Genomic DNA, 23737 nt, shown 5'->3' with positions numbered 1-23737 from the left:
TTCCCCCATCCCTTGGGTGGGTATCTTGACACTCAGTAGTCATATCTCCCTATCCAAAGTCTCTCCTCTGACGGTTAAAGTCTTTGTATATGGTAATGTGAATTGCAAAGATATATTGGCAAACTATCTATGTATGATTGGAATTATGATGCTAATGTGAGCATTCACTTGGGTTTTATGAGTTGCGTTGGAGAAGTCGACATTTGAACACTATTAAGCTTATTCTTAAAGAAATATACTAAATAGATGGGTTAATATACACGTGCATTTTGAGAGGCTTGCTTGGGTCTAGTAAGCTATGCCTATTGGGTCCTTGCGTCGGTCATGGCTCGAAAATTGGGCTGTGACAATTTTATTCGCCCCCACTTGTAGTGTGTAAAAGAGTTACTAACATATAAACCTCAAAGATACCATGAAGTCCAGTAATTAACGGTGTTTTGCACTGACGAAATCAATCCACTAAGTACTCACTGGAGTATAACAAGATTATCAAATTTCTATAATATTTTTTCTACAGGATTTCTTTAGGAAAATAATATAGCAGAAAACTTGGAGAATGTTTGAGAAAGAAAGGAAAGATATTACTGTTTTCTAATGTACGTTATGTTATCTAAAAGATGGTCCTTTTTATAGGCTTACATGCCTATTCCCAACAGACAGTTTGTATCTCTTTCAAACAGTCACATTTATCTATTTCAAATAAACATAACTCTTAATTTTTTCTAACAAACATAACTCTTCTTTTATTTTTTTTATTTCCAATAGATATAATTTTCAAATACGATTTTTCCAACAGATATTTTATTTGAAAATGTTCCAACACAAGTAGCCGAGATGTATTGTGACATATTATGTCTCTGGCAGCAGAATAGGTGTTTGTTAATTTCTGCTTGCCATTGGTGGTTTTTTCTATGTTGTTGGTGTATTTTAAACGGTTTACGGTGGGATGATCATATGTTCTGATCATTCTTGGCCTTTGCCAAGTTTGTACCCCACTCTATTAATCAATGAAATGAATATGAATTGATTGAGCAAAAAATAATATTGTTAAGAACAGAAAAGAAAATGAAGAGAAAAAATTTAGAAAAGTAAATTATATATATTAAAATAATAAAATAAAGCCAAAGATTTTTTTATTTTTAATCATGGTATGCATCAAATACAAGGCTTTTATACTAATAAAATAAAGCATACACAGAGACAAAAGCATATTACTACATTAGTCCAATTCATTCTGATCACTTAACATCTTGAAAACTTCAAAACTTTGATCCAATTCCTATAATTAAATCCAACACAAATGGAAGAAATCCATGTAAATATTCTGTATATCCAGAGACATAAGAATGAGTTGGTAAAAGTTATAGTACATAGTAACACAGTTTTGTACTCGAATTTGGTTGAAGTACTCTTCCTGCTACAACATATTCTACATCACTCTTCACTGAAATACTTACATGATATTCCTGTAAACAAAATCCAATGAAATGTAATTGGGGCATAGCTTAGAACATAAGTCACCATATGGAAGACTATGTCATGCCCATGCCCCTTCTGAAAGCTGAAACAGCTAAGTATCTTCAGCAAAAACTCTAAATATGAAATCACGGAATCGCTTAGAGTACTGCTTTGGATCCACAGCTGATATTGACGTAGGGTCATAATGGATGGACTTATATGCATGCTCCAACTTCTTGGTAATGTCATAATCTTGAAGTATGTCAATGATGCCAAAGAACATTACCACTTCGTAACACTCCCCCGTCTGTTCTCCCACCAGCTGTAGTTCACTTTCTGGTTTTCTTATAGTTCTTTCTACACGTGCTGGCATGTTAGCACCCAGCTTGATGCTAGCCCACCTGCAATGTTCATTTGCTTCTTAATACCAAGATGCAAAGTCATTGTCTCTTGGCTCCATTGTGGAATTAATTGTTATGCTTAAATTGTTCAGAATAATTTTGTAGTTTAGGGTTGAGACAAGTTTTGACGCACGGGCTTACTTAAATACTAAGATTGAAAGATGATACCAAGATTTGTGCATGGAGATATTTCACCTCTTAGGGTCTAGAAGAAGTTGATCCACATCTGTTCTAGAAAGACGAGGAGCTGATTCGTTCTCAGAATTGCCTGCAAGAGAGTAAACAAAACATGTTAACACAAATAAAGAGTTTGGAGGAGATCCGTATGCACTCAATTAATCTTAAGGAAGGATTTTTGACAAGATTTAAATGGTAAGAAAAAGATGAAAGATAACCGGATGGAGTCCGCCTTCCACAAGGGATTAGCTCTCCATGAGTTGATATTTCTCTAAAGTGAAGACCCACCAGAAGACTATAGTCCATAGTTCTCTCCTGTTCAAGAAACTCACAATCCCTATCTATTTGCCTGTCAGGGGAAACACGTATAAATATTTAATGCAGTTGATGAAGAAAGATGGGAAGCAAACTTAGACAGCATGTATGGTTTTTAATCCATGCTTGAAAGAATTTTGAAGCAAAATTAGAAAAATAAAAGGTGCCGTAATTTATAGGTACCAAACATGTTTAATTACTTCAATGTCAAGGCAATGGAATAAACATCTACAAAGCCAAAAAGAAAGAAACTGTATTTCACCTACAAAACTCTTGAAACCAAGCTTTCTGCAGTTTGAATATGAAATTGAGATCAAGGTCCTTAAGTATGGTGGTGTCATCGATCTCAGACGCAGGCTTCTCTGTTATGCGCCCTAGAGAAGATCCTTTCAAGTCAAAGCGTCTATGAATTGTATACTCGGAGCGTAAGAGGTTCCCCATAATAATGAACCGTACCTGGATTGTCAACCCTAAGACTGTTATAATTAATCAAAATGGTTTTCTTACCACAGTTTGCAAGCACTAAAACCTCAACTGATGAAGCTTCCTTTAAATAAGTATTGCCACAAATTTCTGACTGAAATAGTTGGTTTGTCTAACAATGTCATTCACTTACCTTTTTTTGAGTTGGCCCAGTTAACTTCACGCAGTGCAAACCGTAATATTTTATCACCAAAGTGTTCTCAAAGGATCGAACGTGGTTATAATAGGCTGAAAGCATCCTTAAAAGTACCTATAGCACACAGTTAAAGCAGTTATTAACCTGGACTTGCAACAATCAGCATTGCTTCCAAACTATAATAGGTATGTATATACAGAACTCACTTTCACTTCTGACTTCTTCATTGTCTTTATCATGTATCGGTCATCGTCGGTCAAGTAAAAGAAGCTACCACTTTTACCAGGGGATGATAGTTCCCTAAGTGCATCGTTCCCACAAATTGATATCATGTAATCTGCAGGATCTACCTTGAACAACTTCCTCAAAGTCCTTTAGACAAATGATGATGTGGAGTTACTTTGCATGTTCTTAAATGAGAATTTAAACATCTAGAGTAATTGTTGTCATCAAGGGGAACAAGATGCTTCACAACATCTCTCTCTGGTTAGCCCCATGTAGTAAGCTTTTTCAGAGTTGTTAGCCACTAAACATGTGCAGAAGCTTCATATAGTGCTTTGTTGCCTTAGCAATCCATGCGCAGGTTCAAATGCATGTGTGATGATATACTAACAAATTATAACATTTTACTGCACTAAAAAGAATATGATTGGATTGTAATTTATGTACAACGTTGCCTTACCTGAAAACTACTGGACAATAATCCTTCCATTTAAATTCACTAGATTGATGTGGTGGAGTGTATTTGCTGCCTTCTGGAGGAAATCTAGTCCAAATTTTCTCCTTTGGGTCAAAAGCTGAAGCCTTAAGATCAAGGGATGTGGCTGGAGCAGGTCTTCCTGCAGAATGCCTGTGTAATCACTCCAAATGTTGATAATGTGACAAACTCCACATCACATAGAGCAGATAATTATCACAGGATCCAAGTTTGAGAATTTGATAAAATGTTGAAAAAGAAAAAAAAATAGGGAATGATGTAAAATGTCAATTCATGCAGAATAAGTATAAGGAAGGAAAGATGAAATTCTTCAGATTTGGTTTATAAAGCTCGTAAAAGTAGCAAGCTCTTGTCCACCTGTGTGCTTAATAGTGTCTTCAATACAAACATTAAAAACTTTTTGAATTTAATCTTTTGATATTTACCTCTTAAGAAACAGGGTGTTGATCATAATAACTAGTAAACATTTTTTCTGTTTGAAATTGATCTCAATTTGTCCCGTGTTTGGATTCCCATGGTGCAGGCAATTGGCCTGAAATATAGACACAAATTTTGTTCGTTTTCCCCTTAGATAGGAAAAGGAAACTCATTTTCTCTTATAGTCCAAAACTTTAAGCTGCTCTTTTTGGCCCTTATCCTTTCTATATTAGTAACTAAGTAGAGCCAAGGAAAACAAAATACAATAATATAATACTAGTTTCCCTAATTGAATATCAATAATATTTTCCTACAAATTGGAAAACGATGTTCTTAGAAAATAATTTAAACATCTATAAGTATATGGTGCAAGATGAGAAAAACACAAGTCAAAACAAGAGCACAATATATTATTATAACAATGAATATAGAGAATGCCACCTGATTCCCAATTGCAGATTGAGCATAAGCTCATAGTTCTTGTGGCCTTTGGATATCGTTTCTCCTTGTCTTTTTCCTGGTTTTGGAGCTTTCAATGGCAATCCCAGGTTGAACTTTGGGTTTGTGTCATCATGATGTACACCTAACAGCTCACAATCCAAATCTCTCCTCACTTCTCCTAAATCATGACCATCGCCATCAGTCTCCCACATGTTCATTTTATCAAATGGCCTCTCTATGCCTACGCTTACCCTCCCATCAACTGACATTCTCCTTGGTTTGTCCCCACCCTTGGTTGAATACCAGATTGCCAGTTTTTTTTGTGACGGTAAGATGGAAACCCTTTCACCCGGGCAAATCTTGCAGTCAGCCAGCTCATTAAACACATGTTTAGGATCCCATTCAAGATTTGCAGCCAGCGAGGACTCTGAAGGGTAGTAAGTCCCATTTTGTTCATCTGGGTCCTTACTCCAGTTCCCAACATAGAAACTTCCATCGGGCCATTGATAAGTTCCATTTCCCTTGGGCATACCATCTTCCCAATAGCCATCATACTTATTCCCATTACTCCATACAAAAGTTCCCTTGCCACAAATCACACCATTCTTCCACTCTCCTACATAATGGTCCCCATCCTTCCATTGATATTTCCCATGCCCTTCTTGCAAGCCACGGCGCCATTCCCCATCATACCAATCTCCGTTGGAATAGTTCTTTAAGCCATGACCATGTTTCAAGTTCATCACCCATTGTCCCTTATAAGTGTCCCCATTTGATCCGGTATATATACCTGTCCCATCCATATATCCGCTTTTGAACTCCCCCTCGTAAGTAGCACCGGAGGGCCAACTAAACCTTCCTCTCCCCATAGTTTTGCCTCTGTTCCACTCTCCTACGTACATGCACCCGTCGGTCCATAAATACTTTCCTTGTCCATTAGGAAAATTGTCATACCAGTGCCCGGTATAGTAATCCCCATTTGGTAGAATTTTCTCTGCAAAGTGTGCATCCCCAGAGATGCTTACACTTTTATCATGATCATCTTCAGGATCATCCTCTGCTGCATTTGCCATAGATATTGTCCCGAAAATACTATTTGCGCGCTTTTTGGCCGCTTGTGTTTTGCGTACGGTGGCCTCCCATGCCCTTAGAACACTACTTTGCTCTTTGTTCATCGTGTGCAACCTCTTTTACACGTTAACATGCTATGATTTCAGTGAGCTTAGGATCTGTTTATGGTTGATTGGAATTGAAATGTCATTGCAATGTGGGTGAAGATGCAGGAACCATGTAATGAACAAATGTATGAATCTTACAATATGTTTGCCCCTTGTCTCTCTTGTTTCAATGAAGGAAAGCGAAAAGAGCGATTGAACCAGAGAATTTTATTTTCTTCTCAACCCCAACAAAATAAGATTCAAAGTTGTGTCAAATTCATTTTTTTTTCTTTTGAAAATTTTGTGGTCAGGTCACTGAGAGTCACAGGTAAACCGTACAATCAGCACGCATGGGATTTGTGACAAATGAAGTGATGCCTATGTTTAAAATAAGATATTACATGTTAAAATCCCCGCATTAATCTTGAAAAATTGACAACATCTTAACTATGAGTTTTCTTGCCTAAAGAAGGTTAGATAGGAGAGCACAATTCTCTCCTACATTGTTTCTCTTGGTGATTCAAAGGGTGACTTGTTCATCTCCTACAACCTCTAAAAGCCCTAACATTTGGAGGGACAAACGAAACTTGGATGCAAGTTTACTATTCTTGGAGTTACAATGTAAAAAAATATATATATATATTCCTGGGATTTTTCTTTGCCTCCCGATACAAATATTTATGCAATTGACGAGCATCGGAAAAATAACACACATTTGACTGTTTTCAATCATATTTCAATGCCAAAACCAGGGGGAAACATCCAGTTGTGAAATAGTTGAGATTTAAGATTTGAGTTTCCCTTCCCCTTTCTTTGTTTTTAAAATCAAATTAAGGTAGCTTTTTGTTTATAAAATGCAAAAAATAAATAAATAATAGCAATGAAAACCAAATAAATGCGTTTTTATTTCGAGGTTATTGGTGCTACGTGCGCAATGAATGGTAATCCCATCATTAGTATGACGATGCTTTTTCCTTTACCGTTTACACCAAGACAAATTGTGGAGGAATGGTATTCCACATTAGTCTCTACTTAGTCTGAGGTACTGCTGGATATGGCTTGGATATTCAGTAATTAATTAGGAACTTTGCAGATATCCTCCACAACAACCACCATTGCATCAGTAAATTAAACATGATTTGAGGATAGACGTAGTAACTAGCAGGGAATGAGCCAATGACCCTCAAATTTTTTTTAGTTTTGCAAGGAGGAAAACAGTGGCCGAGGTGATAGCAGGGATGAATAAATCGTCATGGATTTTGAGGGCTGCACGTTTCTTGATCATTAAGCCTGTAACCGGGATCCCGAATAGGTACAAGAGTATGTCCTTGGCTCCAATTCCTGTAAATCCAGTCTCAATTAGCACTTCCTGGAGAATCCCTTGAAACTCTTCTTTTGACAATTCTCCTTCTGCTGCTTCCTTGTATCTCTGCAACAATTTTAAATGAACCACTGTCAATAATATACTACTATTTTACTTTTAGGGGTTATGGCTTAATGGACTTGAAGGCATTTGATTCAACACTCAAAATTTAATTTGTGACACGCGTTGGACTTATTGGTGATATTTTCTAATTATAAGAAACTGCTTCTGGATGTCTTGGATCAGCTAGAAAGGGGATATAGGGATGTGGCTGACTGGAGGGAACTCAATGGCTGTACCCCATAGGCTAGCTCCAGCGTCGTAGTCTTTGGCACACTTAACTGCGTGCTTCCAAGCTTTTTGTTGATTTCTCTGTCAACAAGGGAGTAAACACATTTAATCAAATAAATTAATATTTTCCTTGAGTGAATTCAGGTAAAGATTTATGATGGAAAGAGCTAAAAGCAAGATGAAATACTCGACAGTTTCGCATACTGCTCCGTAGAACTTAGCTGAAGTCCAATCTTTCTTGTCTTTAAAATAAGTTTGGTAGCATTTCTCTATCACGGCATCAATTTCTTTACCCTTCTTCTTTCCTGCATCGGTAATGCATACAAAATAAGGGACTTTGCACTCTTATTATCATAAAGCTTTAAAATAACCAATCTGACCAAAATGCTAAGGATAAAAAATCGGCTTTGTCTCTCTTTCACATTACTTTTTTAATATATTTTTAATTATCATTTATATGTATGATTATCAAAACAAATGTATTGAAATGTACCGAATAAAAAAATAAATAGAAACCAAATTAATTAGAAAAATAATTTTAAGAATTTGAAAACTCAAATTCGATATAAGATAAACTAAATAATTGTTTAAATAAAAAGATATATTTATTATTGAACCAAATATTTAATAAATAAAAATATGTATGTAATATCTCTCGTTTTTCATTACGTACTCAATGCAACAATCAACATTTTTATATAAATACGCTAGTATCAAATTTGTAATAAAGAAACATGTAATCCATTTATGAAGGTGCCGCAAACTTGTATGCAATTGTATATATACAAAAAGAATAGTCGATGCAGAAAATTTAAGAGAGTAAGAGGGAAAGAGAATACCAGCTGATGCGTTTTGGCCCATCTTGATCTTCTCGCTCTGCAAAATTGTGATGATATGAGTTAGAGAGGTTGAATAGAAATAAAAGAAGCTTTATAAGGATTTAGGGTTTTTATCCTCCACTAAAGCAATGAAACTTGCCAGCAAGGGAGAGTATATTGCAGAGCTAGCCCGGAAGCAAAGGATTGGAAAAAGCTTCCGCCAAAAGAAAAGGACCCTGCTACATCATTAATTGGTACAATTTAGGTGGAGAATATAGTATGCCAATCTAATATGCCTTCAGGTTTACATATTGTAACTTCATTAAATGATGTCATGTTATTACAAAAATAAAGATAAATTGCTTAAATATTTTAAATTTTAATTTAAATTTTACGAAAATTCATTAGTTTTTGAAATAAATAATGAAACTTAAAAGTGTAAACACCGTTAATAAAAAATATTAAAATATTAAAATTTTTTTTTTCTCAAACATTATGGTGGATCAGTACGCTCCCATTCTCCGACTGACCACTTCACGATAGTTGCTCCCCAATGGAGGGAAGCACCCTCCTAATCGGTGCTCTCCTCCCTCGGCCTGAAATTTTTCTTTTGTATAAAAAAATAAAAAATAAAGTTATCTTTTTAATGTTAACACGTCATCAAATTAACAGAAATACTAATGATTGATTAATAGTTAGACCTATGTGTCCAGTAGAAAAAATTTTTTGAGTGCGATGTCCATTATGAAACCTAATGGACCCACGTGGAATTTTAGTTAAAACTTAAAAAATTTAGATATTTACTTTAAAAATAAATTTAAAATTTTTAAAATAAAAATACAATTTTTTTCTCTCTCAATTATTTTTTTTTCTTTTTGATTTTTTTTTTAATCTCTGTCCAACCCCATTAAAATTATGACCTTTACTCTGTTTATCCCGAAATGAAATCTGTTTTAATCCTGACTTTCTTTCAAATATTTGTGCAAAGCATTTCTTCTCAACTGTTAGATGTTCTAGGAACATTCATTAAGGTTAAACCTTACCAAAATATTTTCGACCAATACATTGAAGATAATCGAATATTGCATTTATTATGGAAACGTACTGTCAGAAATGCATTTCAACATTACAGATTGTGTGATGGTTGGATGCCAATATTTGTGATTTTCAATGATAAAAAGTAAAAAAACTAGAATTATAACAGTTATATTTGTTAGCATTTTGTCAATTGTTTTTTGGGCATATCAAACAACTCAGCCAAGGAACAAACTGATCAGCCAATTTACACATGGTTTGCCAGGGAATATATCATATAATAGAGGTGAACTTTCGGTTTTGCCTACACTCGAGGCAAACTCATCTGTGAGATACAAACAAAAGGAAAAGAAAAAAGAATGATTGAGAGAGAGTTGGAGAGAGAAAAGAGAGACAATTGTATTTATCTTTTAAGTAATTCTTTTAAAAAAATTATTAATATTTAATTTAAAATTTATTTTTATAATAACATGATATTATTCGAGATCCTAACAGCGTATAGATTCATTGACAACCGGTGCATCAAATAAAATTCTCTAGTTCTATCCTTTTAATCTTTGCGTTGAATTATAACTATTGTTCATTTTGGTGTATGACCTTGTTTGTCTCCTGTCCTTTGTGGCTTTTAGTTGAGTTGAAACAATTGCTCATTTCTGGTTTGAAGGTGCCACAAAGGCAACAAAAACACATTGGAATTCCCTTTGTAATGTACCAAAAAAATATAAACGCGTTGGACAAAAAGTTAACGAAAAGGCTATCAAATGGAAAGAAGCCATAATCTCTTCATAAAAAATATATGTAGTTAGTGTCCATTTGATAATCGAAAAATAACTTGAGAGAAAATTTTTTTATGTAAAATATTTTATAAGAAAATTTAATGGTTTTTATAGTTTGGATAAGTTGTCGAAAAAATTTTGTATTATTTGGATCATCTTGTGTAAAATATTTTTCACTATCATTAGTGGAGTTATTTGGGTGTTAAAATGGTAAATAGGAGTTGATTACAAAATAATGATAACATTTGATTTTCACATTAAAATTAAAAATAGAAACAAAAAGAGAAAATTGTGAGAAATTGTCACATTGATATCTTGATTTCAAAAATAACACCCAAAATAAAATTAACTGTTTTTAATCATATTTAGCCATAATTTGACAAAAATACCTTTAAAATCATTTCAAATAAGTAAAACCATTTATTACAATTTTTCCGTATCCATATGTGCTTTCAATTTCTCTCTCTTATCATCTAGCTCTCTCTAATTTTATCGATTTTTCTATTCAGCATTCGTCTTCTATGCTCCCGATTTCTCTCTCGCACACTTTCAAAACACCAAGCGATAGTTTTAATGTGTTAGGGGTGGGTGGCCATTTAGGAAATTTGATTTTTAGGTGGTTTTGAAGAAACTAAAATGGTAGAAATAATCATAGATGTTTAAAATTATTTTTAATTGGAACAATTCGAAGCATAAATACCAATAAACTCAAAATTTTGAAATTTATAAACCTAGGGTTTCAAATAGAATTTTTTTTATTTTTAGCCGAAACCGGTGTTTAAGATAAAAAAAATTATATTTTTTTTTATGAAAACATGTTAGAAACACTTTAATTGGTGCCAAATCATCAAAAGAACAAACGAAATGAAGGTAGTCGGGAGAATTTGAAGTTTTACGCGTAAGTAACAACAATAGTTTAAGTATTAAAGTGTAATAATTTTTTTTAACATGACGTGTAATAACAATATTTTTTCAACATGACGTGTAACAACAATATTTTTTTTCAACATAACTTATAACATGTTTTTGTACATGTCGGGTAACAAATTTTTTTTTTACATGACATGTAAAACATTTTTTAACCATGATGTGTAATATGTTTTTATACATGACGTATAATAATATTTTTTTAACATAGCGTGTAACATCATATGCATGGCTTGTAACATCATATGCACTTGAATATGAGGAGGTTTCATGATGGGTAATTTTGTCCAACTTGACTAAAAATAGTTAAAATTATAAAAAAGGTTATTTTTGAAAATATTTTATCTTTGAGGGCTATTTTTTAAAATGTCCCAAATGAAAATAGGAAAAATCAATAATGATGTTTTTCAAATGAACTAACCTAGATCTGGCAATTTTAGACATGACATGTTAACACGAAATAAGAAGTATGAGGTTAAACTGGTTTGAGTTTAACCTTACCATGTTTCATATCTAATCGTCTTTGACACATTTAAGATACAAAATTTTCATGTCTTAAATGTGTCGAACATGAGTAACACATTAGAACACGTTTAATTAATCGTATTAATCATGTTTAAACGTGTATATATGACACGTTTATCAACTGGTTAAAAATTAATAATCAAATTCTATTTTAGCCCTACTTAAATAATTTTAAACAATTATTTTAAAAAGTTTTTTGAACTTCATAAGGATAATAATGTAATTATCCCCGAGCCCTAACTTTGGACTTTTGCTTTGTTTTAAGTTAGATGTTAATGAGGATTTTATTAGTATGAATATGATAAATTGATTATGAATTTTATGTATGTTATTTATGTTAAATTTTATTGTATTTGATGTTACTATTATTTTATTTTGTTACAATTGTTTTTATAATTATTGATTTTAAATTTAAATAATAAAATTATATTTAATTGTAAAAATTTTTATTTAGTCATGTTAAATGTGTTAGCGTGTTATTAATTATGTTGTATCGTATATTGACACATTTAATAAACATGTTAATCGTGTCGTGTCGTGTTACACAGTTATTAAACGTATTCCTGCACATATTTTAGATGCAAACACGAATAATTATTCATGTCGTGTTTGTATTTAACTTTATCGCATTTTGTGTCTAATCGTATCTGACACGATTAAAACACGAAAATATGAATTGCCAAGTCTAATTTAACTACATATTATAATGAAAGTAAGTTCCAATTTTTTTAAAAAATTCATCTCATCATTTTTTTTACTTTAACACTATATAAATATCAATATTCATCAATTGTGTAAAATATCCAAAAACTATATTCATAAATGTATATTCATTAAATGATGATCACGAAAATATTTTTTATTATAATTATTAGTAAGATTTATTCAATTTATAAATAAAAATAATAACTGTATTGAATGATTTCATTAAAAAATATTTTTTAATTTTAATAGTATTGAATAATTTAAATATTAATATTTTAAGTTAAAATTTTTTTAAAGTTAAATATTAATATTTTTATTTTTTTATATTTTAAGTTAAATATTAACATTCATCAAACTTATCATACTAAGTTTAGTATAAGAGCAATTTTTTTTTTTGAAAAATATCTTACTCCTTTCAAGAATGTAAGACATTTTACGTGGTCAATGAATATTTTTCCTATTGACTCATAAAATGTTTTACATCTAGAATAAATTTTTCATCTTCTAAACAAACATAAGTCTTGCAAACGTTTTCCGAAAAATATTTTAAGTCAAAACAAATGAATCCTTAATCTCTATATTTTGTCAAAACGGTGGATTACTCCTTATATAATTATTTATAAACATTAATAATATGTCAATCAAATCATTTATGGTATTTGACTATAATGGTATGATATTAAATTTGATGACATAATAATGATAATGTAATATCCAAAAATGATAAAATGATTACACTGATGTAATGTTAGCTTTTACATCAGTTTGACCTCACTTTTTTTTAACGTAAAAATTATTATGAATCTCTTATACAAAATTATAATTTTTAAAATTAAACTAAATCTACTTGATAAATTTATTTTTACAAACTCTTTTTCATAGATAAGTTGTTAGACAAAACAATTTATATAAGCTTTAATTTTGATTAAAATTACCATAAACAGTATTTAATAAATAATTTTCTATTAATCATGAATTCCTTTGTTTACAATGAAAAAAAGTTAATTTTATTTTTTTATTTATTTAAAACAATTTTTTGAAAATATAAAAAGCATTTTATATAACATAAAGTTTATAATTAATAATAAATCATATAAAAATGAAAATGAATAATGTTGAAATTATTTTTAATAGATGAGGACTTTTTGAAACAAAAAGAAAATTTTTCTGAAAAATATGCGTATTTTTTAAAAAAGAGAAGAGAAAACTCCTCTCTAAAACTTTTCTTAAAACTTTTTTTTTTAATTTTGTTTTTCTAAAAACAGTTGCTTTTAAAACTTCTCAAAATTCTCATTTGCTTCTAAAAGGTAAATAAATTAAAAAAAAATCAAGCCAAACAAACACTTAGTTTACAATCTATAAAATCAATTTTGATAAATCATCCCTAATCCCTATACCATATTTTCCAATTTGAATTTCCATTTTCATATCCCTTTGCATTTTCCAATTCGATTATAATTTAAGGTGATTTTAGAAATGGATAATCAATTTCATTCCATTATTAGTTTGAGGGATAACATAGAGAGAATCAAGAAAAAGGAAAGAATCAAAGAGAGAATCGTAAATAATCAAAGGACTCAAAAACTTATTTGGATTTTTAATTTATTTTGACAAGTTAGTCAAAAAACTTCATTGCATAATCATTGTATCATTCTTTGAATTTCATGTCATCAAATGTCATATCATCAAGTTTCATGTCAAAATAAATAACAGAAAAATTTTAACACTTAATAATTAAACAAATATTGTTAATTTTAAAAAATATAAAATTTTAATTTTTACAAATTATTATATAGAGATTAAATTCACCATTTTGACAAAATATAAAGACTAATTGCATAATTTGATTAAAATATAATGAAAAAAAATTAAAATGAATCAAAAGCAATATACAGATCTTAAGATGACATTTTACTGACAGCAACTTGACTCTAAACAACCATACGAGTTTTGGGTACAACATCTCATCAAGTATATGGTTTACTTCCAACACTGTCGAATCCATGGAACGCATGTCAACTATGTATCAGGTAAGTAAAATTGTAAATAACAAAGAGCCGCCTTTGTTTTATCCATGGATTCTGCACTAGTTTCAAGTTTCTTCTTGTTTTACCAAGCAACCTTCCTTTTGTACTCAAGCTTTCATTGCCTCTCCTTGTTACAACAGGGGCCAAATATCCATAAGATTCAGCACGAGGTATACACATGAGAAAGAATAGCATATAGCGTACAAATCACACAAAATCTACAGCTGAAGGTGGAAGAAGTAATATAGACTACCATGGCAAGCAGCTAGCCATATGAATTTGAGAAAAAGAAATGGATAAATACAAAAAAAAAAAAAAAAAATCTTTACAATGTACCTTTACTTCATCCAAAGTTTTCCTATGCTAGCAATCTATCCAGAACGGTGGCATGAGTCTAACATTCTTTAAAGTCAAGTTCATCATTCCAACTTTCACCATTTGTCATACATCTGAAAGTTCTATTCCTTGTAATAACACACATGACCTTGCAGAATGATGAATATGTTTATGATTAACAGGATCACTAAAATGATTAATTATGCCCGCACTAAAATGCATTAAAGCATTTGTTATCATAATTGCCATTATAAGATACTGTTTATGCCAAGACCCGCAATTTCAGTGAGCTGGAATGACAAACTCTCTAATTTTATCCAAACAGAGAATTGAATTTTAACTTCTAATTTATAAAATCTAAATGAGCGGTTTTCTACCACCACCCTTTCCATTAAAAGAACAGAAAAACATTACTATCTTTACAATTGTGAACTATTGGTTCATCTAGGCACCATTTGACCAAAATGAAAAAAATAAATAAGGCATAAAGTAGAAAGATATAGCATCAAGGTGAGATTCTTACAGAAAGTTGAATCAAGGTCAACAAGATCTAAATGCAACGCCACCTTACCAAAAAAACCCATTTGATCACACAAACTTTTTCCTTTTTGTCAGATCTAAACAGACTTCAAGCTTAAAACTTTAACTAGAAAATTGTGCACAACTTCCTGCCTTCATCAAACACAAATAATTTCAGAAGATCTACCATGCAAAACTCTAATTTTCACAGCCAACACCTGCAACAAATTAACTAGACTAATACATACTTTTATGAATATGTGAATCTAGGCTCATTGACATTACTAAAAAGCTTGAGCATAGCCCACCGGAAATCAATTATTCCACCAAATAAGATAAAGCATTGTGGATACGATTCTGGGTTATCTTTTAGTACATGAAAATCCCTTATAGTCTCTGGAGTGAAGAGGAAGACAAAGACACAAGTGTTGCAGCAAAATGCAAACCTGATTGGTCAAACCTGTAGCAGATGTTTGCCTTTCACTTCCATTTCTGAAAAGAACTTTGCTGTTCTGACATTCACAATGAGTAAATTTCACAAGGTAGCAGTTAATTTAAAAACCATAGGAATATTACAATAGAGGCAAGTCCTAAAAAAACTCTTATTGACACTTTTCCTCATGTCATTCTAATTTAATGTACCTTGAGGTATTTCAGAGAAATCCATCTTTAGAGTCAATAAATTGGTTTTCCATCAAGAGCTCCGCCATACATCCAAGCAAAGATCTGGGCAGTGCTGGATGATGTCAAGGAAAGACAGATCACAGGAGCAATATACACTCATATCATCAAACAAAGTTGGAAGTCATCATTGATTTAACTTTTTTACAGGGAAGGAATGCAGAGCAAGTCCAATGGATCGAAGAAATTGAATAAAAGAGTTTGAGTGATATACATACCTCTGCTGAATGACATTATCCAATGGAGCAAGAAGATGTGTATTGGAGCTGGAATAGGGTGATGAAACTGTTGATTTATATGAAAGAGTTGAATAAAAAATGGAATATGAATTCTCATAAATTAGTGCTGCTTTTGTTGCCAAGAGAAGGAAGATTTTCTCATCATTCCTGCAGCACACTTGATTCCTTTTTATCTCCAAACACCAAACATGCCAAATAACTAGAATTTTCAATGTGAGTTGAATTCAGGCAGCAGTTAATTTGGATGTAAGAAAAGCAATAAACTGAAACCTCTCAATATAACCTAAACAGAATCAGTCAACCATTTTTATCATTTACAATAATACAATAACCACCTTTTAATAGATAAATTTAACTACATCCACATCAAAATTTTTGATACAAATGTTTAGGGCAACTGGTTGGTAACTACCAAATTGTTTTATCTCTTGATGGCAACTGATGGGATCATTTCCTGGCTATTTCCAACACAATCTAAACAGGGTGGCTTGGCAGCTCCATAATAAAAGAATGCCATCATTTTCGACAGCTCATCTGCAGTTCGAATAGCTGAACAACCAGCAGATTACAAGTTCATCTCATCAATAACAAGACAATGGCAAGAAGTTGGGATGATTACTGTTTATTTAAGCACGTACCTTGCTCACGGTATAAAATTTTCCCAGCTTTAGTGAATATTAATTCTGGAAAGACAGACACTTTTAGAGCAGAGACCAAAGCATCCTCAACTACAGCATCAACTGCTACACACTGAATGAGTACCATAAATTAGGACCAATGGTTTAAGGAAGAATGCAGGGGTACCAGAAACAATCAAATAGAGATACCCACTCTTGGTGAAGGCAGGCTGCAATTCCATATGACGTGCACAGCTTTCTCCAGCTCATCCCAAACTCTTTCATTTTCTTTTGGCCTGTGCAGATCATAACATATTGAGACTCAGAGTGTTTATTTCTTTTTGTATATTGTTTGCTGGAAAGGGAAAGAAAAACTAACCTTTTGTAGCGGTTGTGCACAAGAATGATTAAAGGGCTAATGTCCTTGAATACAGTCTCTTCCCATTCAGCAATCTTAATTTGTTTGATTGGACGAATATAATTATCATCTTGCCACACTACTTCATTCTCACTATCATAATCCTCATCATCCTTATCCTTCTTGGCATTCTTGATAGTGATCTTATCAAAGAACTGGCCCAGGTTGAAACCCCAGCCATCAGCATCTTCAGGCCAATCTGGATCGTCCTCATCTACAACCAGAGGATAATCAGCCAGAAGCTTTTGCATCTGGTTCAACTTTTCAACTGGGTCAAGCTCCTCCTGAATTTCAGGATGCTTACAAAGAACGTCCCTAATCTTGGCCCTCCATTCACGTCGCTCGTCATCATCAAAATGATATGCATCACCCATCTCACCCTTTTTCGTTGATGAATCATCGTCATCCTCATCATCACTGTCACTTAATTCTCGTCCCGCAAATTTCTTTCCAATTTCTTCTACCATTCCATGTGTTCTTACTCCATTTCTAATGGAACTTCCCCTCTGCATTTTTCAAACAAGTACTAATTTGTAATTGGAAATTAATTTCGAAGGGAAAAAAACGAAAGAAAGGAATAAAAGAACCAAGAACATACCCAGAAAGGCAACTTAGGTAAGTTTGGGTTGGCTGAGGAAGACAGAAGAAAAGGTTTTAGTTTATTCTCTTTTGCGGGAGACAACCAATACCGGTACTGGATATCGAGAGTGTGTTGCAATGCCATTTCTATTTTCTGTGCAATCTTTTTTCTAAATTCTCAACGTAGAAACCAAAAACACAACAATTTAGAATATAGGTAGCAGCAATCAAAACTTTTCCATACTAATATGCTTACAAGTGACGAGCTTCATCACCCAAATCCAATGTAATGCTCCACTTCTCCTCCTGCTTTCTTCTTCTTTGACAAAACTATACCCCTCCGATGAACCACACAAGTTGGTTCTTGATGGTAGATAAGGGCGAGATCATTAACATATGTTGGGCTTCTTTCCGTTTGACAAAAGCCCATTTTCATATCTATCTACAACCTACTGCATTCTTAAAAGGCCTTCCTTGTTTAGCCACATATAAGCTAAGAGGTTAGTCACGTTTTCAAGTAATAATAATTTAAAGTTTAGTATTTGGTTATTGTAGAATTGAGGGTTAGTTTGTGTGTGATGAGATTTGAGTTGAGTTTTTTTAATTTTTTTTATCTTTCTATTTGATAGGTTTAATATGTTATGGGTTGAAACTATATATTTCGGCCCTGCAATGCTGGGTTGGTTTGTGTTGATGCGCCATTTGGACTGAGAGAGAAAGAAAGAAAATGGAGGAAAGTAAGGGAAATGAAAACACGTAATTAGAATATTAGGTCAAAAAATATTTTGATGATTTTTTATTATTTGATTTGTTGTATTTATTCTACTCTTTCTTTCTTTTGTTTTATTTAAAATGTTGATTATAAAAACAAGTAAATTATTGGTGTAGTAAATAGAGTAAAAACATGGGATAAAGAAAAGAAAATAAAATAAAACATATAGGTGATTGGTGAAGGAGGTGAAAAATGTTTTGATTTTTTTTAGAGGATAATGATTTTATAAAACAATAAAAATGATATACAATTGGGTAAATAGTAATTTCATTGGTTACAAGATAATGAATAAATTGAAAGAACATATCAACAATAATTTGATTAATATGAATAAAAAGTAAACATGTTTATTTTATGTTTATTGCTAATATACAAATGTTGTGAATGATTTAAAAATCTATATTATGGTATATATATATATATATATATATATATATATATATATATCTATTACATACTTAAAGGAAGTAGGGCTTCCTTATTTAGCCACATGTTAGTTAAGAGGATGACCCCGTGTCATGACCCAAATTCCGAGCCATGACCGGCGCATGGGCCCAATGGACATAGTCCACTAAGCCCAAGCAAGCCTATTAATATAACCTTTTCACCATTCCATTAAAAGTTGCTAAGTCACATTTTATAACTTTGAATCAAAATAATACTAAGCATTGCCATCTCATTGTGGCATACCAATCAAGTGTACATTGTCTACAACATGTATCTTAATAATTTACATCAAGTTTGTCTATACATCTAAAAAAGAAGACTCGATTTTCAGCGGAGAGACCCGAATGATGTACGGCTACTGAATGTCGAGATATCTACCAAGAAAACGAATCTACAAGGGCACCTTGACCTAGTTACCGGTTGCCTTTTGATCTAAAAATATGAAGTTGAAAATAGTGAGTATAAACCCAGTGAGTGAACAAGAAAAGGAACAAGCATATAATAAGAAATGTTTAACGAAATCATGATGCATTTATTTTTTTAAAACAATGCAATTTATTTTAGTTTTTATTAAAACCCCTCATGTAAACCCCACATGAGTAAATCACTTTATGAAAAGGGTCCATGCTCAACAAAAGATTTGAAGAGTGAAAACTTTAATAGCATTCATACGAATCAGGTCAAATAAACGACGGGTCCTTGGTGCAGCGAAAAGACATTCTCGCTACAGCGTAGAATGAATTTTTACTGCAACGACACTTGACTTAAATTATCAACTAGCTGAGGGTTTCTTAACTAGCCGAGGGTTTCTTACCAAACCTTCTCATTTTAAACTTAATTCATTTATTCCTTAATGTTGGAAGTCCATGCTCAACTATGATACCAAAAAAATGGAAAATAGGGTAGCAACCGAACCAAATGAGGAGCAAAACAGAAAGTTTTTCGCTGAATCTCGCTGCAGCAAAATTTTTGGTCACAAAATAGAAAGTTTCTCACTGCAGCGAGAATGAATCTCGCTGCAGTGAGAAGTTACAGTAACATTCTCGCTGCAGTGAGATTTTCGACCAGCCTTACCCCTTCAACCCAATAGTTTTTCGCTACAACGAGATTCATTCTCGTTGTAGCGAGAAATAGAGCAGTGAGAAAAAGTTTCATTCTTGTTAATAAAAAACCATCTTGTTGAAATGACAAAATCAACATAAAGCACATAAAGATTTCCCAAAGTTCAACATGCCAAATTCATAGGCATTTCAACCATATACCATATTATGAACTTTCTATAACACACACATTTACATATACATACATCATCATCATGTGTGCACTCCCTACTCGCACACTCCATCATTATCATGTGTGCACTCCTTACTCACACACCTCAACATCACCACCCAACATCATTCATCAATACATAGCACATATTCATAAGATATATATTTACATACCAACATAATAATAAACATATGGATTCATCCTTATACACGTCTCCCATTTTACAATATCAAAAACATTTAATCAAGGCTTGTTCTCTAGCACACATTTTCAAAGACAAGTTGGATAAAATCATTCACATTTCTCGAAACAAATTTGAAATGCAAGTCCACTCACCGGTATTTCGTTGAACCCTTTGTCGACTCTACTTCTCTAATTGTCTAAATGGGGTGATGGGGCTTCGTTGGAACCTATTATCACATTAGTGTCACCATTAATTCAAGCCACATATTTATAAATTCTAAAAGCTTTCTCTTAGCAAGCTTTCAATGGCCATTTAAATGGCTATCTATTCTCACTACCCTTAGCACTCTAAAATGAATTAACAACCCCAACTACCAATTCACCCCCAAATCTAAACATTAATCATTCTCAACACCAAAACTCAATTCTAGTGTACTACTCACCTTGGTAGCTTGTATTTGAAATTCTTTCCAAAACTTTCAAGCTATTTTTGAAGCTTCTTCTTTCTCTCTCTAAAACACCTAACTAGTGAGAGAGTATGGAAATAAGATTTTTTCAAGGGTTTTAAAGTGAGAGAGTGGAAGAGCACAAGGGTTTATGGAAAGGGTGCACCAAAAGCATGAAATTTGGAGCTATTTGAAGAAGGTTGTGGAGCTTTCTTAACAAGCTTTCATGGAGGTTGGGAAGCAACGTGAAAGAGAAGAAGAAGAAGAAGAAGAAAAGTTGCTGAAGAAAGTAGAAGCTGTTGGAAGAAAGAGATATTTATAGCCCAAGCTTATCCACTCCACTTAAATTACCAAAATGCCCCTCCACAAGTTAGCTTATTCTCCTCCAATCTATTATGCAGTCTTTTGACTCCTTTGATACTGGGACAAGGTCCATAATGGTCTAGAAATGTTCGGGTTCATGAAAACTTAAAAATTTTGACCCGAGGTGAAAAATGACCATTTTGCCCTTACCGTGGAAATCATCAAAATTTTTGTTTCCTTTGTCATTTTACCCTTATTTAATCATCCATTTATGCCTTAGGCCTATTTAGGCCATAATATTGTTTAAAACTTACTTTTAGGGGCTTACTAAAGAAATGACGAAATTACCCCTAACTCGTGTTATTGCGTCTATGCCTAGTTACGAGCCTATAGGGGTCAAGGTCTCACACCACATTTTCAAGTAATAATAATTTAAAGCTTGATAGTTGATCATTATGGAGCTGAGGGTTAGTCTAAGTGTGATGAGAATTGGATTGACTTTTTTTAATCTTTTTTCAATCTTTTTGTTTGTTAGGTTTAATATATTATGGGCTAGAACTATCTATTTTTGGCCTTACAATGCTGGGTTGGTTTTTGTGTTGGTGGGCCATTTAGACTGAGAGAGAAAGAAAGAAAAAGGAGGAAAGTAAGGGAAAAGAACACACGTAACTAGAATATTAGGTCAAAAAAATATTTTGATGATTTTTTTATTATTTGATTTGTTGTATTTATTCTACTCTTTTTTTCTTTTGTTTTATTTAAAATCTTGATTATAAAAATAATTAAATTATTGGTGTAGTCAATAGAGTAAAAACATGGGATAAAGAAACAAAAAAGAAAATAAAATATATAGGTGATTGGTGAAGTAGGTGAAAAAATGTTTTGATTATTTTTAGAGGATAATGATTTTATAAAAAAATAAAAATGATATGCAATTGGATAAATAGTAATTTCATTGGTTACAATATAATGAATAAATTGAAAGAATATATCAACAATAATTTAATTAATATGAATAAAAAGTAAACATGTTTATTTTATGTTAATTGGTAGTATACAAATGTTGTGAATTATTTTAAAATCTATATTATTCTATATATATATATATATATATATATATATATATATATATATATATATATATATATCTATTACTGTCAAGCCTAGCTCTACAATATGTTTATTATGCCATTCTTACATAAGAATGCATGTTTGCTTACTTAGGTATCTCAAAAATCGTTAAAGGACGACAATGTACCAAATGGTACAACTAAGTTGATTTAAGCATCGAACTAGTCCAAATAAAGATTTTAAGATGAATTAAGAATTTTAAAACCCCAGAATGACTTAAAATGGTGATTCGGAGTTCGAGGATCGATTTGGAGTCAAATTGAAATTTTCATGACCTAAAGGCAAAATGGTCATTTTGCCACCCGAGGTTAAAATTGGAATGTTGGAAGAAGTTTTTTTATCAAGATTGACTATTTAGAACATAATTTGAGTTTGAGAAGTGAAAAATTTTAATTTTGACATTTTTCCAAGCATAGGGGTAAAATAGTCATTTTGCCACCCTAGGGGTAAAATTGTAATTTTACACCACCCAACAATTGTCCAGCACATGGATTTTACTCAATATTATCATGGATAATTGAGAAAATTTAAGTAGTAGAGAGAGATTGCTTAATAGCTACGTATGACACATGGACCAATGGAATGGTGACATGTGTCAAAATCTCATCCATTTATTTTTTTCTTTATAAATTAGCACAAAATCAGCCTATTTCTCTTCATATGGCCGGCCAAAGCAAGAACAAAGGAAGAAAAAGGAAGAACAAGAACCCTAAGGTGAAAATTCAAGAGAAAATTGGTGAATTTCAAGTAATTAAGCAATCAAAGGTAAAATTTATTGATTTTGACTTGTGATCTACCTTTCCCATGCATTATTTTGCATTTTTCATGGTTGAATCACAAGATGTCATGAAGGATAGTGTGCTGATCAAACCCTAGGAGAGAGGTTTTGATGCTTGATTTGGTTAGATTTCAATGTATTTTAGTGTTTTTAGTTGATTGGTGATGTGTAGCATGAAAATCAAGCAAGAAAAATTCATGTTCTCCCATCACCCATCATTGGTCGAATTCTCCATGTGGAATATTGAGGATGATTTTGATTTTATTTCAAGTGATTTGGTTAGGAATTAGTGATTTATGGTATGATAATCAAGTAGGAAAAATTATAGTGTTGATGCACCCACCATGGCTGAATTTTCCAAGAGAAAATGTGAGGATGATTTTGCCATATTTCAAGTTATTTAATTTGTGTTTGATGATTTGGAGTATTGGGAGAAAAATGAAATTATTTAGATTTGAATTGGACGTATTGGCCAATTAATCGAGTGATAGATCGAATTAGGTCAATACCGTTTAATTTAGGTACACAATTGAATTTGTGTAGAACACCGTGTTTAGACAATAATCCGAACAATTTGCATCCCATTTCATAAATTAGTATAAAGCCTGAATTGATTTTATAACAATTTAGCACAATGTAGTAAATGGCTTATTGTGCATTATGTCTAGATGGTGATCATTCTGGCAAAAGTAAAGAGATAGTACTCGAGAATGAAGAATCGGAGTACTTGGAATTCGACCCCTAAATAGTGAGTAACCTTATCATCATCTTAATTATCTAAAGTATGTTTTTATTTGATTTTGTGAATTTTATGGAAAATGAATTAATTGATTAATTTTTTGGTTT

General features: G+C 32.2%; 3 protein-coding genes across 4 annotated transcripts; all 3 read right to left on the bottom strand.

Annotated features, from left to right (window-relative positions):
- Nucleotides 1-1570: 1570 nt before the first annotated feature.
- PIP5K5 (phosphatidylinositol- 4-phosphate 5-kinase 5) lies at nucleotides 1571-5721 on the bottom strand. The gene is made up of 8 exons (XM_018121144.2): nucleotides 4547-5721; nucleotides 3653-3820; nucleotides 3177-3342; nucleotides 2968-3084; nucleotides 2614-2807; nucleotides 2255-2385; nucleotides 2055-2127; nucleotides 1571-1859 (listed from the first exon to the last, which is right to left on the bottom strand). Exons 1-8 carry the CDS (start codon nucleotides 5719-5721, stop codon nucleotides 1571-1573), a joined length of 2313 nt encoding a protein of 770 aa, XP_017976633.2.
- Nucleotides 5722-6584: 863 nt separating this feature from the next.
- On the bottom strand, nucleotides 6585-8308 carry LOC18598737 (uncharacterized). The gene is made up of 4 exons (XM_007028398.3): nucleotides 8197-8308; nucleotides 7545-7662; nucleotides 7366-7438; nucleotides 6585-7132 (listed from the first exon to the last, which is right to left on the bottom strand). The coding sequence occupies exons 1-4, from the start codon at nucleotides 8216-8218 to the stop codon at nucleotides 6887-6889; spliced, it is 459 nt and encodes a 152-aa protein (XP_007028460.1). The 5' UTR covers nucleotides 8219-8308; the 3' UTR covers nucleotides 6585-6886.
- Nucleotides 8309-16194: 7886 nt separating this feature from the next.
- Nucleotides 16195-17966, bottom strand: MRL7-L (Thioredoxin superfamily protein). 2 transcript variants are annotated; one of them, XM_088806841.1, is made up of 6 exons: nucleotides 17816-17966; nucleotides 17579-17729; nucleotides 16942-17486; nucleotides 16777-16858; nucleotides 16584-16695; nucleotides 16195-16494 (listed from the first exon to the last, which is right to left on the bottom strand). In XM_088806841.1, exons 2-6 carry the CDS (start codon nucleotides 17702-17704, stop codon nucleotides 16367-16369), a joined length of 993 nt encoding a protein of 330 aa, XP_088662967.1. In that variant the 5' UTR covers nucleotides 17705-17729; nucleotides 17816-17966; the 3' UTR covers nucleotides 16195-16366. The 2 variants fall into 2 exon arrangements, with proteins under 2 accessions (XP_088662967.1, XP_088662966.1); XM_088806840.1 differs by having other exon boundaries at nucleotides 17579-17924.
- Between the last annotated feature and the right edge of the window lie 5771 nt (nucleotides 17967-23737).

The sequence above is a fragment of the Theobroma cacao genome, chromosome 5 (genome assembly GCF_053813885.1).
Source record: "Theobroma cacao isolate CCN51 chromosome 5, ASM5381388v1, whole genome shotgun sequence".
NCBI lineage: Eukaryota > Viridiplantae > Streptophyta > Magnoliopsida > Malvales > Malvaceae > Theobroma > Theobroma cacao.
Note: the sequence above shows the minus strand (reverse complement) of the source record. Positions and strands in the feature narration are given on the sequence as shown.